General features: G+C 38.9%; 2 protein-coding genes across 3 annotated transcripts in view; one reads left to right on the plus strand and one right to left on the minus strand.

Annotated features, from left to right (window-relative positions):
• Positions 1-5,611, plus strand: part of zgc:158785 (uncharacterized protein LOC791214 homolog) — a 6,972-nt gene extending 1,361 nt beyond the window's left edge. Inside the window, exons 2-3 of the mRNA XM_040126418.1 lie at positions 2,889-3,120; positions 3,662-5,611. Of these exons, the coding sequence (XP_039982352.1) occupies positions 2,889-3,120; positions 3,662-3,820 (391 nt within the window). The 3' untranslated portion in view covers positions 3,821-5,611. The remainder of the gene's footprint in view (positions 1-2,888; positions 3,121-3,661) is intronic.
• Positions 5,612-6,343: 732 nt separating this feature from the next.
• Positions 6,344-17,251, minus strand: lmnl3 (lamin L3). Of its 2 annotated transcripts, XM_040135372.1 has the most exons (12): positions 16,557-17,251; positions 15,514-15,670; positions 13,747-13,872; positions 13,417-13,587; positions 13,163-13,288; positions 9,701-9,921; positions 9,348-9,567; positions 8,132-8,239; positions 7,755-7,871; positions 7,307-7,417; positions 7,105-7,172; positions 6,344-6,692 (listed from the first exon to the last, which is right to left on the minus strand). In XM_040135372.1, exons 1-11 carry the CDS (start codon positions 16,946-16,948, stop codon positions 7,134-7,136), a joined length of 1,788 nt encoding a protein of 595 aa, XP_039991306.1. In that variant the 5' UTR covers positions 16,949-17,251; the 3' UTR covers positions 6,344-6,692; positions 7,105-7,133. The 2 variants fall into 2 exon arrangements, with proteins under 2 accessions (XP_039991306.1, XP_039991316.1); XM_040135382.1 differs by lacking the exon at positions 7,105-7,172 and having other exon boundaries at positions 16,557-17,249.
• Positions 17,252-19,792: the final 2,541 nt, after the last annotated feature.

Raw genomic sequence — 19,792 nt, forward strand, 5'->3', positions numbered from 1 at the left:
GAGTTGGAAAAAAATCCTTGGTGAACAATAGCCAGACAGAGAAACCGTGAACAACTTCCCAGAGCCCTGGTGGCCCGGTTTGGTCCCATCATTAATGTACAGAGACCAAAACATACCATATCTGGCAACCTGTGCTATAGCTGGAAACACAGCATAGAAGGTGGATTGATTCACTGTTGTTCGTCAAGAAATAGTTCCATCATGTAACTCCTCTTACATTTACAAATTGTTGTTTTACATTTCAGTTGTACAGGTAAAGTAAACGTGATAGGGCATTTTAATTAAAGAACTTTTGAGGTGTCGGTAGGCATATTTGTGAATTTTAGGACAGAGCCAGGCAAGCTGTTTCCCCCTGCTTCCAGTATTGGTGCTACACTAGGCTAATGGTACCATGATTCCAGCTCTCTACTTAATGAACAGACATGAGATTGATATCGATCTTTGTATCTCACTCTCCAAAAAATAATAAAGCGAAGTAGCGCATTTTCCAAAATGATGAACTGTTCTTTTAATGTGATATTAAGCCCTACTGAAATACAAATATACATTCAACCATTGTCAAAATGTGCTGTGTTTTACACACAGCCTGCTCTTTTTTTCTTAATGAGACAGGAGACGTCACAGTCAGTGGGAGGAGCTTCTTGGCAAGTTGCTGCCTTCATGTTGGAGGACCTGCTGCTGTTAGCTGGACCGCTTGTACTCCTAAAGCCACTTAGCTTGAGAGCCAGATTAGATGGTGTTTTCTTCCCTTGCTGCTTTGCATATGACAGTACTCATCTTCCTGCTTTTCTTGTTGCATGTGTGGTCACAGCTTCTGCTAATTAGGTACCATGTGCTCTGCCACGTTAAGTTACACAATGAACCGCATAAACCTGCTGTCAGCCACTGCCTGACACCTGCGCACACATGCACAGTAACACAGGTACACTGGTAATGTAGAGAAATAGATTGTGCCTGTTCTGAAGACCTGGGGAGGTGTTAGTCGTCTCTAAGTCTATCTAAGCAGCAGGGCCAGTGGTACACTCACAGGTGATTTCACTTATTTTGCCTGATTAGATGTCTTCTGTCTGTGTGGGTGTGTATAGACTGTGTTTGACCCCCCCCACACACACACACACACTCCCCTGTTAGCTTAATTATACCTGTTGTCTCGGACCTTTATCATCCATATTAATACACGAGTCTGGTGACCTCAATTCCACCCACCGTAGACTTGAGCACAGGTCTAATTAGCCAGAATGATTGAAAAAACCTGTGGAGGTGCGCAGGGCCTTTGACTATTATTGACTATCAGTTAACAAATAACAGATGTGATACTAAAATCACAGGCCTATTACTCTATTTAAAGGCATTAATAATGTTAAAAACCATTAACATTAATAATGCTTGCAACTGTCAGAAAAAATTAAAATGTAGCTTAACAGTCGCTGTATTAACAGACTTATCAGTTAGGAATGATACCAAGTTTCAGTCCTCTGTTTTGAATTTTGGTAGTTCGGTTTTTTTTAAGCTTTTGGGTAATATTGTGCATTTATGATTGGTCATTATACAAAAACAAAGCTCACGCTGCAAGTCCCTTGCAGAATATTGTTGTAATACTGTAATTATAATAAACTCCAACTAAGTAGTAGAGCTTGCCGATAATTTGACATCATCATAGCTAACATTGAAGACACCGAGGTATATCCGCTGTATTTTTTTTAGAATTACATTTTAGCAACCTTGGGCAGTTTACATTCTATAGCTAAACAAGACTAGGGCAAAACCTAATATATGGCTAGGCACCTTAATTTCATTGGGAAATCATATCAGTGCATTAGTGTTAAATTAAAATCTTCAGCTAAATAAAATATAGTCTAAAGTAAGAAGGGCTCCTGATTTAAATCAGGAGATGTCACAATAAAGAATATAAAGAAGCCTAGGAATCTGACCAAGCATTCAATAATTATCAGAACTTTTTGATGCGTGATGCTTCAGACACATTTTGGTGCTCAACGTAAAAAGATTGAGATTCAATATCAGTACTAACTGCCCAGCCCTTATTCTGTGACTGGCACTGCGAGAAATTACCTAAATACATTTACTAAAGTACTTTACTGTACAATTTTGAAGTATTTTTACTTCACTTTAATTATCCATTTTCTGCTTAACTGTACTTTTACTCCACTTACACTATAATCAACAAATAAATTAGGTCTATGCTATGTTTTTATAGATTAAGTTACCCAGCATTTTATAAAATTAGCCACACCTTTAGCAGTTGCAACATATAAATTATGCTTAGACATTCATTCTTTAGTACTTATAATGCATTAATAGAATATTATTTTATTTTTATATATTATTTATTTATTTCAATTTTTTGTGAGTGCTTTTAGTTTTGGTACTTTAAGTATATGTTGATGCTAATACTTAGTATTTTTACTCTGTGGTATTGCTACTTTTACTTTAGTAAAAGATCAGAGTACGTCTTAAAGATAAACAAATATAAAAACTACAAATAACTGATTGGACTGGGATTAAAATCCCAGCGATGGACCTCTGATATTATTGTTTATTGACCCTTACTGCGATTGTATTATGACGATATGATGACTTGTTCTTATCCTTTTATCTGTACTCAGTTATTAGAGAATTTATAGCCTTTCTGTACTACATACTTCATTTTACACTACTAGTACTTCAGTTATACCTCCAATACTACTACTACCTGCATGTAACTGTTCACAGGATCCAAGCTTTTAGCACCACCTTCTGACCAAATAGCATATTTTCCAACCCAGATCTTCTATCTGTACATGTCCATCTGTCCGAGAGCCCCTTCCACACCAAGCCCACTTATCAAAATCCTCGGTTGAACTTGTCTTTTATAACGTGCTGTTAACTAGCCTTTACCCTTCTCCTTCCCCCCAGTGGTTGTGTTCTCCATCCATGCAGCAGCAGAGGAGGACACTGTGTGGTGACGCAGTATGTTTCCTGTTCATCACACCACTGGCCAGCCTGTCAGGATGGCTGTGTGTTCAGGGAGCCATGGACCTCTACCTAACCAATGGCATAGAGGCCCTAGGGCTCCTGGTCCTCACACTGGCACTATTTACCATATACGTTTTCTGGACCGTGGTACGTTCAAGGTCATACTGCTCATTCAGACAGAACATAGTTTTATTTTACCCTCCCTAACCTTAAGTATAATCCAGCCATATGTAAAACCCAAACAATGAGTTGAAGGAGGTCAAAATGCATGGCATAGTTGGTGATAATTCACTGTGAGTTCATCACTACGAGCCACCCCATTTCACATCACAGTCATTTGATTTGGTGGTTAATATAAAAATATTGGTTAGCAGTTTTAATTACTTGGATTTTTTAAAATCAATCCTTCAAATAATTTGTTCGTTTTAAATCTAAAAATCCCAATAAAAAATAAAACTTTAACTTTGAGAGTCAAAATTCATTCTTGACCTAAGAAACAGTAGTTTGACAAAATATTCTTAGCTCAAGTGAAACTCACTAGCTTTTTCCAGGCTTTCATTGTGAATGATGTTTGCTCAGTTGTTATAGAGATTGCACATTTTCCATCATGACCTACATAAGGTCTTAAGTATAGAACTTTGGAACAGAAGTGTACTAAAATACTGTATGTTGGATATTCGTTTCTCAGGTATCTGTGCGCTACCAGATGCATCTATTCAAGACGTGGAAGAAGACCAACCAGAGAGTGCGACTGCAGATTCCCTTGTCTGGCGACACAACACATAACCAACAGACCCTGTCCATAAACACTCTCAGCAAATCCACCAACAAAGAGACTATGGTGTAGATTATATTCTAAAATATTGAATATACCTCAAATATAAGGGAAGTGAGTAATGAAGCTAAAGACACTTCCCAATCCTGACACAAGAGCTGAGTTGAGGCTGGGGATGGAAGACCCTTCCAAGAGTTGGAGGACTGTTCCACCAGCCTCTGCAACTTTTTCCCACCAAACGTATTGTGGAAACTTAGAGCCAGGAACAACTGTGGCAACTGTGGATGTGTTCCAAAATTTTTCATCATTTTTATAATTGCTTGCTGCAAAACAATGACGTGTTCTGGACTGGACTATGATGATTCTTTTATTTCCTTATCCACATGGAATTAACTCAAGATTACCAACTGATCTGTTTTGTTTTAATGCACTCACCAAGCACTTTATTAGGTACACCATACTAATACTGGGTAGGACTCCCTTTGCTCTCAAAATAGCCTCAGCTTTTCGTGGCATGGTTTCTACAAGATGTTGGAAACGTTCCTTTGATATTCTGGCCCGTGTTGACATGTTTGCATCACATAATTTCTGAAGATTTCTTAGCTGCACATTCATGCTGCCAATCTCCCATTCAACCACATCCCATTTGGATGCGGTTGAACAGATTTAGATCTATTGGATTCAGATGTGGTGCCTCATTTTTAACCGTTACATATACACAAAACGGGGCCTGAAAGAGGGTGTACCATTTTCCAAGCAAAAGTTGGGATCTATAAAAACAAACTTGACAGGAGAATTTGCGCACCTTTATGGAAACTGTGATCCACTTGCACACACATTTTGGAGACAAGGGAAACTGGCGATGCATATGGTGAGGTGGGAATTGAAGCTGGATTGTATAAATTAAATGTGAGAGGCATCATTATACGCAGAATGATACCTAACATTTATTCTCACTTCACATCACACGTTATTTATAGACCCACTTTATCATAAATATTCAAACCAGCAGTGTTATTTGTACTTGTGCTAGTGAGCCATAACTATGCCATAAGGACCTTTCAATTGTAAAATATCAGCCAGCTCAAATCTGAAATCAAATTTAGCTCATCACAGCTGTCTCACCATCACATTCCTCATCCTTGTAGTGCAGAGAGGAGAGGGCCGGACCATATGCTACTGTCACTCGTGTACAGTTGTGGAGCGCACCACATCTGTTGAAATGCTAGGATGATGCAGCAGATGATGTGGCAGGTGGCAGGATTCAGGAAAAGTTGGCCTGCCTTTCCCCTATATTAAGCCTAAATATACTGAATCCTTTTCACTTCAACCACATTAACTAGATTAAATTATCATTGGTTGTAGAAATCCAAGAAATCCAGTAACATTAAAGAATTGCAGAAATAATCATATCAGCTACTTACATGCTTAAATACCAAGAGGTGAGCTTTGATTTCTCTGTGCCATCGCTGGCCGCTCCATGCTCTGACAGTGTGCAACAAAGTGTTCAAGGCACCCACCTCCATGTCTGATCACTTTGTTTAATCTTGGAAATTGTCCTGTTTGTTACATTAAAAGCTGCTGCAGCCATCAGCCATCAGACTTTTAGTTTTTAATCACTGCCTCCATTCTTCACAGGAACAATATGTATACCATTATTCATGAGGGACGGCGTATGAGACTTACAAAGTGCGCACATTTTCAAGTTGGTTGTGATTTATAAGGGGAGGCGTGTGCGCGCAGTTTTATATGTCTGGTTACTTATATTTTTGCATAAGCCATTTTCGGATTATGTGAGCATGTTAAGTTTTAGTACGGATCCTATGCATTGTTTTATAAATGAGGCCCCTTGGTGACTGTGGAGGCCACTGAAGTACACTACTTTGTGACTTGTATTATCATGCTGGAAGTAGCCATTAGAAGATGGTAAATTGTGACCATAAACGGATCCACATGGTCAGCAACAATACTCAGGCCATGGCATTCAAACCTTGACTGACTGGTATTAAGGTCCAAACTGTGCCAAGAAAACATTCCCTACATCATTACACCACCACCACCACCAGCAGACTGGACTGTGACAAAAGGCAGGTGGGGTGCATGCTGTTGATGCCAAATTCTGATCTCATCAAGAAGGTGTTTCCGTCCACAGAACTGCTGCTAACTGGATGTTTGGCGCCATTCTGAGTAAAATCTAGAGACTCTTGCGTATGAAAACCCCAGGAAATCAGAAGTTTCAGAAATACTCACACCAACCTATCTGGCACCCAACAGTCATGCCAAAGAGATCACATTTTTTCCCCATTCTGATGTTTGATTCAAACATTAACTGAAGCTTCTGACCTATAGCTCCACGATTTTATGTATTACACTGTTGCCACATGATTGGCTGACTGGGTAATCGAAAGAATGAGCAGGTGTTCATAATAAAGTGTTTCATGAGTGCATATTTGGGATGAACCAACCCTTCCAGCTTCCTATCTTCCTCCTGCTATTAAATTTCTTTTTACAGTAGATTTTCCTGCCAAATTCAGCCATAACTGCATTTGTTGTAATAAACAGTCCTAATTCTTAGAGAGAAGGGTGTGACTTAACTGTATTTGTTTATAAAACTTTATTATACCAACAGTTTTATTTCACACACACACACACACACACACACACACATTCATTTAAATTAGATCGATTCAAGGCAAAGCTCATATCTTGTGCAGTTAAGAGTGATGAAACAGGTGAGGAATACTGAGGTTGATACTGTTGCTGTAAGGCATCTGATCTCTTCAGAGTCAAAACTAACATCTCAGTGTCCTACTGTAGTTTAAATCGGAGAGTGGAGTTTGTTGTTGAGGCCAAAGGAAGACCAGGTTTTCCAGGTGGACGTGAGGGTCAGCAGGAGATGATCATGCAATCACATGACGGCACAGCTTGCCTCCTTGGATAGATCCTGAAAAAAAAAAAAAAAAAAAAACCCCACACTATTGTTATCACATGTAATCCATTACTAACATGGGACACATGCTGGTCTCACACAGTATAGGCAGTCTGGTTAGCCCTGAGCATGCAGTTAGGGGAAAGTATTGCAAATTAGTCAGTTAACCCAGAGTTAAATAATTAAGCAGCTTCATGATACCCAATGAAGCCAGATAACGGCAGATTAAACTGAACTTGCTTCATGATACAGGCCCCTAGTCTTCAATCAAATATGCTTAGCATGTTGCTGAATAAAACACAAAGACAGCAGCAAATGTATTAAACAAGCCATGCATTTTGTGACTAGTACACAGAGCAACACACACCAGGTACAGGCAGACAAGCAGAGGGGAAACGCCTCAGTGGGGCAGCATCACCCTCCTCACCTACTGTACAGCACATGTCTGCTCTGCACTCAAGACACAGAACAACACTTCTTCTTCTTTCTCTTTGGCTTCAGTGTAGGCAGGGGGAAAAAAAGTGAGGTCAAATTTAACCTACTGAAGTATTTGCCCAAGTATCTTTAAAAAACTATTCACACTACATACTGAGGTTATGGAACTTTTGTTTTATACGTAAAAAATTTACCTGTCTCCGAAAATGCTGGATGTCACTGCCTGAAACAAATTCTTCATCAAACTCCAGTTCAGTTTCCTCATCACCTCTACCCTGCATATGCACACTGCGTTCAGCCATCTCCTGAAAAGGTATCACATGACTCCTAAGGTGAGTTACATCCAGCATTGAGAGTCAGCAGAAACAAAGTATTTGCACTTAAATACATTGAAAAAACACCACTTCATCCTTAAAAAAAAAAAAAAAAAAAACGCCATGCTATGAGATTGATTTGGACTTAGAACCGTGGCTTATGTTTAGAGTTTGACTTTCAAAAGGTTAAAAGGCATGCAGTTTTTGGGGTTTTATTTTCAAGACAAATCCAAATGTTAAAAAAAATATATACTGTAGCAATTTTGACTGCAGTGATTGGAACAGTGTGTACAGGTGCATTCAGAAAGATGCAGTTTGCTTCACTTACCTCATGGTTGGGGTTCAGGAGGATTACCCTTACATCAGAGATGGGGCCCCAGCTCCTGTGGCCCTGAAGAATCAGGTCCCCAGAATCAGCCTCCACCTCTGCACCTGCTGCCCAGATCTGACAGATGTGCATGCGCGTGGACGCGCACATTTTCAGTTACACAAACACAAACACACTTTAGTTACTTCCTTTCCCTTACTTGGGGAGGGCCCCCTTTTAACTGCTCAAGAAATCGTATTTCCCTCCCAGTGATCTTGTGAGTTTTCTCTCTCCATAGTGGGTCAGTGTTGGTTTCAGTTATTGTATCCCTTCTTGATCTCCATTTGAGACTGTAACACTGACTGAGGGAAATACAATTAAACAATAATACTACTCACTGTGAGTGTCTGCCCACCAGCCAGGACACAGGAGGAGGGGATGTGGAAGGAGATGTCTCCAGAGTCTGGATACATCCTCCGAACTACCCAACCACCCAGTGGCTGCTCCTGGAATGCAGAAATTAAAGAAGGAACAGTTATAATGTTGCATAAAATACTGATACTAGAAAGAAGTATCCATTTGTTAAATAAGTAAATTCTTGGTGCCATAAATTAGAATCGATGATCAATTTAGTGAAAAGAAAAAGGAGTTTTCAGGCTTTTACCAATACATTCCTATTTTGTCCACTTAAAAACAATATGAAACATAACTGGCAGTTAAGCCACCTCGTCTGACAGAGCAAATAAAGCAAAGTAGTGAATGAAAATGTAATGTATTCTCACACAAACACACATTACAGTCTTCTGCCAGTAAGACAATAATGAATTGAAAGTGTTCTGAGTCAGAGTACTCCACTGTGCTGTTACTAATGTTATGTCTCCAGCAGAGGAAAATACACTCTTCACCAGGGAAACCCATCATTATCCACAATACTGTACAGGAGAAGGCCTTGAAATTAAATTCAACTATGGAACAATTCATTTTGTTCTAATGACAGTTAGCTGAAGTTTTGTAAAATGGCGCAGTATGCATTGGTTTGGCTCTCTTACTAGCGTTGGGGGTCCGAGCTCCACTTCACTAACATTCATCTCTGGGTGATAATGTATGACATTCACAAAATACTTCACCATCTTGAAAACCTAATTATTACGTTAATAAATTTTAAATACGCCCAAACAGTAACTTTCATTGAAGGTGAACTCTGTTGGACTCTAGTGTGTGCTATACTGTGTACTCTCAGTTGTGTCAATATATTGTTAACGATGTACAAGAGTTGATTTTTTTGAATCTGTAGAAAGATCCATATCTCTACAACTTTATCTTATAAATGTTCAGCCTCCATGCCCAGCTTATGACATCACTATGCCATCACCAGGGTTATTTTCTCAGTCCTGAAAAAGCTGCTCGGGAGCGACAGGAGTCATCATACAACTGTTTTCACAGGCTAAGTGGTACTAACCATGTGGTAAAATATCTTGGACATGTAAAATTGTGCACAGCTGTGCCGACAATGAAATGAAAATGGGACATTCAAACTAATTCTTGATACTAAAAAGTACAAATGAAGACAAATCCAAAAACATAACCCATCATCCAGCTGCATTATAGCCTTACTGTCTCAGTGTGGTTCTTCAGTCTAACATATTTTCCGTCGGTGTCGACCTCTGCCACGCTCACAGTACCATGGGCTGTTGAACGACTGGACATTTTATAGGCAGGTGAGCTGCCAGAGGCTCCCTCATGTTTCCGTTTCTTCCCTCTGAGTTTGCGGCTGCTGTGTTCATGTGTTCGAGGTATAGATGTACGCTGGGAGGGGCTGGGTGACAGCTGCAATCTGAAATAAAAATGACTAACATTTATTTGGATTACCAAAACTAGGAGCAAAAGTTCCAAACAGCCTTTTATAAGAGCAGACGGTAAAATGGATGATGCCTTGCTCTACTGTTGTGTGATGCAACCAGCCATACCTCTGTTCCTCCACTTCCAGCATCTTCCTGTAAGCATTGATCTCCATGTCCAGAGCTAGCTTGACATCCAGCAGGTTTTCGTAGTCTTCCAGCTGGCTGTACATCTGGCTTCTCATGTTCAGCAGCTCCTGCTCCTTCTGACTGAGATTCTTCTGCCAAACCTCCCGCTCCCTGTCCAGAGTCCTCTCCAGCTCCTGAAAGCGGCTCTCCAGCACCATTTTCTGACAGAGAGGAAGGATGAATAATGTTAATATGAATCTTAGCAGCAAGAAAGAACCACTTGACAACATGTACAGTAGACACCATGTAACAACAAAGCTATGCACAAAACTTGCAACTACAATTATCAAAGAACAAGATAATCTTCAGGTTGTAGACAACATGAGTCAGCTTAACAACAACAGGCTTTATTGAAACAGAAACAAAATGATATGTGACCTCAATGGTTACTGAAGCATCTAATGCAACAAAAGGTGCTGCGCACATCTAGATAGTCAAGCCATAAAAATGTCAAATAATGAGAGCAACCAAGAAAAAGCAACCTCTAAGCTAAGAAAAGTCTCTCTCTCTCTCTCACACTCTCACACACACTTTTGTGAGGACATTCATTGACATAATACATTCCCTTTGCCCTAACCTTAACCATCACAACTAAACGCCTAACCCCAACCCTTACCCTAAAACCAAATCTTAACTGTCAAACAGCCATTTGAAGGTGTGTCAGAAAGTGAGGACTGGCCAAAATGCCCTCACTCCATAAGGTATATAACTCAAACTGGTCAAAGACAAAAGTACAAGTACACACACACACACACACACACACACACACACACACACACACACACACAAAATCGTGGCTTCAAACTCACTGTTGAACTTCCAAAAAATAAATAAATAAAATAAAATCCAGTCTTCACTATGCATGCCAGTTTGGGTCAAATGACAGTACTACGAGCACAGAGGCCAAGTTATGACTTTTCACAGTGATACTGGTTTATTACACAGAAGCTGGCTGAAAAGTCTTATTTTCATCATCTTCCTCCTCCACCACCTCCTATTCCTTTTACTACTTCTACTCTTACCACTGCGGCCACTAATACTACCACCACCACGGAAAGCTGTTTGTATATTTATTCCACATGGTTGATGGCTAGCTCATGGCCAAAGTCTACCTACTCTTGGATCTCTAGCTCAACATGTGGTACCCACTGTTAAATAACTTGGAGTTATTTTAGACCAGAACTTCACTTTCAAGTTCCATGTTACAAAGCTAGCAGTAGTGTTTTTTCCACTTGAGAAATATAACTAATTAGACTGTTTATTTCTTTTAATGATCTTCAAAGAGTGATTCATGCTTTTATCACTTCTCGTATGCCAGACTTTTAACCCAAACACAAAAGAATGATCATACCTCACCTATTTTAACTTCCCTTCACTAGCTGCCTGTCTTAGAATAGATTTCAAAATTTTACTCTCAACTTTTAAGGCTCTGTATGGCATGGCATTGAGCTACCTGACTGAGATTCTAAATCATTACTCACCAGCCCGTAATTTGAGATTTTCAGGTAAGGCCCTGTTAGTTAGACCTCGTCAAGGCTGAAGACGAAGAGTGACGGGGCTTTTCGCTCCAACCCTCTGGGGTAGCTTGCCTGAGGAACTTAGACTAGAAAATGTTCTGTATGAATTTAAATCTTCTCTCAAAAATTACTTTTATCCTATGGCTTTTGTTTAGTTATTTTATCTGTTACTTTTATGTGTTAATTTTAACCATTATTTTACCATTACTTTCAACTGTTTAGTGTTATTTTATTTGACTGATTTGTTTTCCTGCTTTCATTTATCTGTCCTTCTTTGTGAAGCACCTTGTAACAGTGGTTTTGAAAAGTGCTATAAGTTATTATTATTATTATTATTATTATTATTATTATTATTATTATTATTATTATAATAATAATACAAAAAAAATATTGAGTGTTGAGTATCAGAGGATGTACATAAACCTTCAAGCTGAAACTAATTTGCTAAAACAAGACACATTAAAACTGACTGTGTACAAGTGTATATGCACGTCTGTGTGTATGTATTGTACATGACTGTACAATACATACACACTATATGACAATATAATCTAGGTGTGATAGGGTGAGTGGATGACAAAGTATGAATACAGTATGTAGGTGAAAATTTGACAAGTGACTAATAGTCCAATCAAAGTTGTTCAGTGTTCACATCTTTGTTGTTGTTTAAGCCACTGTTTTATTTGTGTAGTGAAGTGTTCTGATTGAGATTTTAAATCTGGTGGTAAGGCGTTTCATAATGGTGAGCCTTTTACTGAAAAAGATGACTGACTAGAAGTCACTTTTGAACTCTACAGTTCCCACGTGCTGGCCCTCTGCTCTTGATTCCTTTGTTTGTTGTTTGATTGATTGATTGATTGCCCTATTTACTTCTTCAATATTAAATCAAATGAATGCCTTAATACCTAAAAGGCCAATTCATGGTTTCCTCTTCATGTCCGTAAGGGTCCACTCGAGTCCACATGGCATAAAAACAAAAAAATTGAGATTATAGATTGATTAGGAGGACTGGATGTACAATCACTGAGGATTATAAATCTGGTGGTAAATTTGGAAGCTGTGATATCTGACACAAGGGGGTTACTAAGTACTGACTTAGTAAAGTGTCCAACCTTTAGCACATGCCACAATTATGGTATAATTTCTATTTCTTAAATTCATAAAAAAAGTAACAGTGCATTTATGTTTGAATAAAGGCTCATTTTTATGTATATTGCTGCAGGGGTTACATTTATCTCTTTTCAACTCAAAAATCATCACTTGCCCAGGGGTGCCGAAACTTTTGCATAGTACTATACTTAAACAGACTTTACGGCTACTTAATAGGCACATGATCCTTCTAATGTTAAGGATATTCAAGAGGTTTAGCATTGCCCAGCTCTTGTGTGTAGGTTTAACTATACTAGTGTCATTTCTTATTTGCTACATTACCTCACATTATTGTCACATCTGTTCTTCCCAACTTTAGCCATTATGTGTTACAGCCCCAACATGGCAGCTTGATAATCAGACTGCCAATTTTTTTTTTTTTTTTTTTTTTTTTTAACTTAATCCATTCTGTCTGACATTGTGTTCATGTAAGCCAAATTCTATTGAGAAGTGGGGCTTATTTTGACCCGTTTTGCCCCGTCAAAAAGTCAATTTACACCAACTAGTGCAACTGTTTCTCATCAATCTCATCCTTGCTTGTCATTCATCTATTGTTTTGAGCCATCAGAAACTACAACCCCAGACATATTTGTATCACGTAAAAAAAATAAAAAACATAATCGAAGAGTCAGAGGTGTGGAACCAGGCTACCAACATAGCCGCTGTGGCTATGTTTTCTCCATAGCTAATGTTTTATTAACGGATCTATTTACATTATATTATAGACTGAACTTACATCTTTCTGGTACTGCTGTAGCTGGGAGCTGAGGGTCTCTACTCTGATCTTAGTGGTTTCCAGTTCGTCTTTGGTGGCTGACACAATGTTGTTTTTCTCCAGTGCAGCCTGCTGGGCATTCTGTAACTGTAGCGCAGAAAAAATTTGATGTAAACACAAAAGACTTCTAATATATCACAAAATTCAAGAAATAAACTTAATGTGTAATAAATCTCGCCACTTTTAAATACATCATCTCAAGTTCTGTGTTGCACCTTTGAGCTGAAGGTTCTTTCGATCTCTTCTTTGTACTGCTGCAGCTGAGACTCATGGTCCTGGCGGAGCTGCTGCATTGACTCAGCCAGTTTACTCTCAAACTCTCTACGTCTTCCTGAGTCCACCTCCACTAGACGGCTCTCATGTCGGCTTCGGATCTCCAAGATCTCCTAAAAAAATATAAATAAACCACTGAGTTGTGCAAGTATCAGTCTGAGGCAACACAGAAAACAAACACTGCTCAGAGAGAGAGAATCATTGGTTGAAATTAGACTTAGGTTAGCAAATTGCCCCCTTTGACAATTTGCTGCTGTGTGTGTGAGAGTTACCTGCTCACTGATGTTCTTCTGCAGTTCAAGCTGTTCTTTGAGTGTTTGCATCTGATTCTCCAAGTCCACCCTCCTCAGGATCTCAGAGCTCAGCTGGTTCTTGGCATCTGACAGTACGCCCTCTACCTGGTGACACACAAAATCTCTTGAAACATACAGTAACACCCAACAAAATCAGAATATATTAGCCAATTTCAGACAATGAATCTGTACCATCATTGGCTTCATCTCTCTGTTAAAGTCATGGATGAGCTTTAAACATAGGTCACAGTTATTCCAATATTTGCTGTATGTGGAGTATTTTGGTGGATTTTCATCCAGCAAACAGTTGACATAAATTAAGGTTGGGAAGTTAAGTTGACTTGAATGATGGTATGATGGTTGTGATTTTCTGATTTTGCCTCTTTGACCCCACACCATAAGGAAAAGGTGTAATCCCCTAGTTCTTTCCTTGGCATTTTTTGTTTTGTAAAATTTAAGACTTCAGTCAATAACTGTTGATACTTCATTAAAGTGTAAGCGGGAAATACTGCAAGATTTACCACACAGAAGTTGTGAGGACTGTTGTCGGTGTTACTTTAAAAATGTTTTAAAACAATTTAAAATATATATGATAAAGTCATAACGACTTCAAGTTTAAACCAACCAACAGCAGCTTTATGAATACTAAAGGCTTAATACGTTTTCAGCTGAAAACTTAAAAACTTTTTACTTTTGCCAACCAACCAATTTCCTACTAAGTCTTTATACTTAAAAAAAAAAAAAAGTTAACTATGTATGTCATTGTCTGTCTTAAAGCATAAAGACTGGAAACAGGGGGAAATGCCTTCTCCAGCCCTTTCCAAAGTGGAACAAGAGTCTACAGCCATGCTTGCAGCTCTGTGAGGCTGTACTAAGGCACAGCGATTCTTTGAGCTAATGTCAAAAATGATAAGTTGATCTTCAGCAGGTATAATGTTCACCATCTTTATAAGTTAGGATGGTAAAAATTGCTAACTGGTACTAAACACAAAGTAGAGCTGAGGCTGATGGGAATTTCATTAATTTTGCAAGTATTTTGTCATAAACAAGAGTATTGGAGAAATTACAATTTGACAACCAACTTTGCCTAAAGCAATGCTGCTTGCATTGCTAAAAATAATCCTCCCAACAGTTTGACATCTTAACACGGTGTATCTCATTTGTCTAAGCCTAAACAAATTGTAATTTTTACGTGGCTGTTTGTACATGGGTTACATAAACAAGGCACAATGAGTTAAATATCAAGCTTTAGAGTTGCCAGTGTGTTGAAGTCCGTTTCACTGTTGATACACATTTCCACTGACCTTAACTTGCACCCAACCTTATCCCTAACCACTTGTTGGCGATGGTTAACCAGACTCCAACCAGTTATTACTGCTACTGCTTCCCCATAACCTAACCTGACCTGACCCTATCCCAAGCCAGAGGGGATATTTAGTTCTAAGGGGCGGGGAACAGACTTCCACACAAGACCAGTAGATGCGCTCTCTCACTTGAAAGAAAAAAAGAGCCAGGCTAACTGTCTCCCTTTGATTCCAGTCTTCATGCTAAACAATGCTAACCACGTCCTGACTCTAGCTTCGTCCCTAACGCTAAGACAAAATGTTAAACCATGTTTTCTTGAATAATCAGTTATTTTCTTAATTTGGCATTAGGAGTTGCCAAATTAAGAAAACAAGGGGCTTTACGGACTCCAGTTAGCCCTCTATATGTTCTAGGATGAGTAGATCTAGCTTTAGCTCATACATTTTCCAGCTGGCCCTGCAGGTCAGTAAAGTCGTCCTTGAGTCTGCTGTTCTCAGACAGCAACTTAGTGCATTCAGCATCCTTGTAGCTCAGAGTTGCCTCAACTTTCCTCCACTGGGCCAACGCGTTCGCCAGATCACTCTCCTTCTTCTGGTTCCTGAAGAGGGAGAATATCATAAAAATGATGTGCGCCATAGAAGACAACTTAACTTGTTTTCTCTCATATCATGCCAAACTCCATTCCAGTATCTTATGTTGACTGCAGCCTTAGTCACTGACATACATACATGGTATCATACCACTATTCTAGGTCTCTTCTCAGTTTAGCTGGAGAATTAAGGATTACCAAAACCTTATTTTGTTATGACCTGCTATCCCCAAACATTTTTCAGCCTAGAAATCCAGTGTTACAAACTGATTTATTCATACTCTGGCTTCTGAAAGGAAATGTTACTCTTTTGCATCTGTGTTGTCAATTTTGCTGTTTTTAGAGCTGCAAATTCTTGTTGTCCACATAAAAAAAAAAATGAAATGATGCAGATCACATTTGCCAACATGAGGTACCTTACACATTTGAAAGCAAAGAATAAAATATAAATTTCAAACCAAGTTCAGTCTAAGGAAACTGTCAACTGAATGTTGCCTTTTTTACCAACAGGGATAGACTGCATAAAATTCAAACTGATTCACTAGTTCACAAGGAATCAATGCTCAGTTCGGCAAATTTATTAAACGCTTCGATGAAATGTGAATTATAATTAGATTCTGCGCAAATACGCAGATTAGTAAGACAGAAGTGTAAACCAGTTATAAAAGTAGGAATATTAGTGGGATACCTGCCACTTATGTTGAGTGTGTCCCAAATTATACAGCGGTACTAACGATTTTTTAGAAATGTCTTCATCTGTGTTCTGCAGGTGTGTGCGTCTGACGCCAAGCAAGATTGCATTAAATAAGCCGATTTTTGATTGGAGTCTGGTGTAACAGCTTCTCCGACACCTGCATGGTCTTATTTGGCTGTATCCTAACACCAACGTTACTACCTAGCTTGAAGTTTCCTGTACTCCTCGCAGAGATTCCCGTAGTCGATTTGTAGACGGGCCCTCTCTCCGGCCAGGCCGTCCAGGGACTTTCTGACATCGGCCAACTCCTCCTCATACAGCCGCCGCACGTTGCCCATCTCCCGGCTTTTCGATTCATCCTTTTCCTCCAGCTGAATCAGTATGGAGGACCTCTCGCTTTCCAACTCTTGGACCCGCTGGATGTAGTTGGCGAGGCGGTCGTTGAGGTGTCGAAGCTCATCTTTCTCCTGCATGCGAGACAGGCAGGTCGGGCTGGTGCTGGACGTGGTGAGGCCGGCGGCTGCGCTGCAACGGGATGCGGAGCGGCTGGAGCGGCCGCTGGAAACAGCAGGGGTGGAGGTGGCAGAGGCCATGATGGTGGTAGGTTGGACACTCCTAGTTAGGGTCCACCAGTAATCCAGAAAATTTGGTTGATTTTAAGAGTCATATACAAAACTACGGCCCGCAGTAACGTCCACCCATTCGAACTACCACAAGCAATGGATGCAGTAATATTTAAAATTATTAAAAGTCACACTGAATCGCTCCTGTACAGTTCATCGATCATCGCTGCAGATGAAAAACCTGGATCTGGTCCCCAGAACTTGTCGGTGGACGTTTTCGTACACGAAAGATGTCCACAGCTGAAATTAATCAAATTTGACGAGTTGACGCACTGAGAACAAGTGAAAAGCGTCACTAGCGTAAACGGACCCAAAAATGACACCGCACATTTCCGGGTATCATTTCCAAAATAAAACTGTATTGCCGGATGTTTATGTGTAATAAAAACTACAGAAGTTTTTAAAAAAATATATATTTACTTTTGGAAATACATGGTAAATTGTAATTTACTTAGCATTGAGGATGTCCACCATCTTAAAATAATAGACACAACTTATTATTTTGCAACTAAATCATCAAATATTAATTTGTTGGACTTAAAATCCACTGTCCATCGGGCACATAAAATTTCATGTTTTCAAAAATTATACCCTTTTTGGTCAAATAGCACAGTTTCAGTGATCCAGTGGTGTTAAATCCATGATTAACAAGCCATTGGATATGGCATTAGCTGTAAACCAATACTATTAAGTAAGGAAGTAAATAATTTGCACAAGTAACAAAACAATAAAACGGATAACACATCAGATAACAAAAATAGGGATGGGGCTTAGTTCTGATGAGATTCAAAAATCTGAAAGGTTTTATGAAATCACTAAAACGTGGAAGGAGATGATGAAATTAGAGTCAGCCAATGAAGAAAAAAAAATCGGGAAAAAATGAAAATAAAGTTGTTTTTATCATTAAAACATGTAACAGATTAAGGGATACTACAAATCCAAATAAAGTGATTTTACTTGATGTACTGACAAAGAAGAAAATATAAAAATATAAAAATAAAAAATGTTAATTTTGATTTGCAATATGACAAACTAAACAGTAGGACGGAGGGTGTTTTTTTTTAATCTTGGAACATGCAACTTGATATAAACTTATAATTTGTGGTGTAATACACTGAATTTCTATGCATCAAATAAAAATGGTACCTTAAAGCCATAAGTGTTTTTTTCCTGTATGGTACGTTCGTAGTACTTTACTTTGAAGGCAAAATCACACAACATCCGTTTTTGTTTTTTTTGTTTTTTTATCGTTACCCTGTCTGGTTTGACCTAAACGAGATTCCTCCAGGACATCAGCTGATAGAGATGACTGGACAAAAGCCGTCCGCTGATGTCACTTGTCACAAGACTGTATTTAAAGGAAAAGTTTGTTTTCCAAGCTTTTTGAATGCGATTCTTGACCCCATATATTAAACAAATTAACAAAACACAAAATGTTAAGTCATTCAGTTTAGCTCAGCGGGAATGAAGTGTCTATGAAGCCAAATGTTTTCAATGGAAAAGGCCAGTAAGTGGCTCATAGACCACATGTTCTGACAAACATCCTAAATTAAACGTTTTAATTAAAAGTGAAATGTGTGACGTCATAAGTAATAATATAGTAATTTCCAGTAGTGATTTATGAGAGTAAATTTCTCTTCCCGTAGTTGTACATGTTGTATACGTCTGAATGAAAGGGGGCGCCAGACCTCCATCACACACACTTTTGTTAATAGAATGATTCAGTTTGTACAAATTGACATCCATCTTCTAACATACAGTACGTATGTATATTTATTGCTTGCCCCTAAATAACTGTTATGCTGACTGGCATATTGACTGACGGTGTGACTAAACATGCAGTTTAATTGCTACTATATAATTATTATAATATAATAATCATAATGCAGTCAATTCAAATACAAAACCTCCCCATCCAGCCCTGCACATATACAGTACATTTCCACAAATGCAGAGCTGTCTACAGTTGAGGGCCTTGAGGTAATTTGCGGACTGAAGCTTTTTGATGTTCTCAATAGTCAAAGTTGAAACCAGTCCCCTCATACTCTGCCAGCTTCTATTCTTCACCTCATAATAAAGCTAGTGGTGTGTGTGTTGGGCTGTTTGTGTGTGTGTGTGTTGGGGGGGGGGTTGATTGAACACGCACACACCCTTTGATCCCCCCTCTCGATGGCAGGGAATTCTGTTTTTGCTCCACTATAATCAGGGTGTGTGTATTGCACTCAGCTGAATGATGGACACTGACAGAAACCAGGGTACTTGATGTGGATCTGCTCTAATTGAGATGCAGGCATAGATAATTTCACTAGAACATTTACTTCCTTTTCAACCCTCATCTGTTTCAATAATTTGATGTGAACTGCCACATAAGCCTTTTTATTTAAAGTCTGAGGCTGAAGTTATTCTACATTTTTTCTTATTGTCAAAAAATCCCATGAAAAGTACAAAATCAGCAATGTGTTAGTCTGTCTTTCAATACTTTCTGACTTCCCTGCGATGTCTGTGGCTCACAATTACAAGCCCATTGGTTCCTACTGAAGACATACATTTCTAAAAACAGATCACAAGTACAGATTATAGTTTCATTTAAAAAAAAAAGAAAGGGTTAGTAATTTCCAGAAAACAGCTAGGCACTGTAGTTTTTAGCCAATGTTACTCAGGAGGAAACACTGCATTTATTGTGGACTATTTTCTTCATGTTAATGAAATGAACTCATCTGTTCTTAATATTTTTTATACAACGTTAGAGCGCTGTGGCACAGAGGAATAACGAATATCAGGCTTTGGTTTTGGATACAAATACTTATGTCTGCA

The sequence above is a fragment of the Xiphias gladius genome, chromosome 1 (assembly GCF_016859285.1).
Source record: "Xiphias gladius isolate SHS-SW01 ecotype Sanya breed wild chromosome 1, ASM1685928v1, whole genome shotgun sequence".
Classification (NCBI taxonomy): Eukaryota; Metazoa; Chordata; class Actinopteri; order Istiophoriformes; family Xiphiidae; genus Xiphias; species Xiphias gladius.

Excerpts from the sequence above, each read along its gene's own strand:
- lmnl3 (XM_040135372.1), bottom strand. The coding sequence starts at position 16,948 with ATGGCCTCTGCCACCTCCACCCCTGCTGTTTCCAGCGGCCGCTCCAGC. Across the intron at positions 9,922-13,162 it reads TACAGCAGTACCAGAAAGAT|AAAATGGTGCTGGAGAGCCG; the intron begins GTAAGTTCAGTC and ends CCTCTCTGTCAG. Across the intron at positions 7,872-8,131 it reads CTGGTGGGCAGACACTCACA|ATCTGGGCAGCAGGTGCAGA; the intron begins GTGAGTAGTATT and ends CACATCTGTCAG.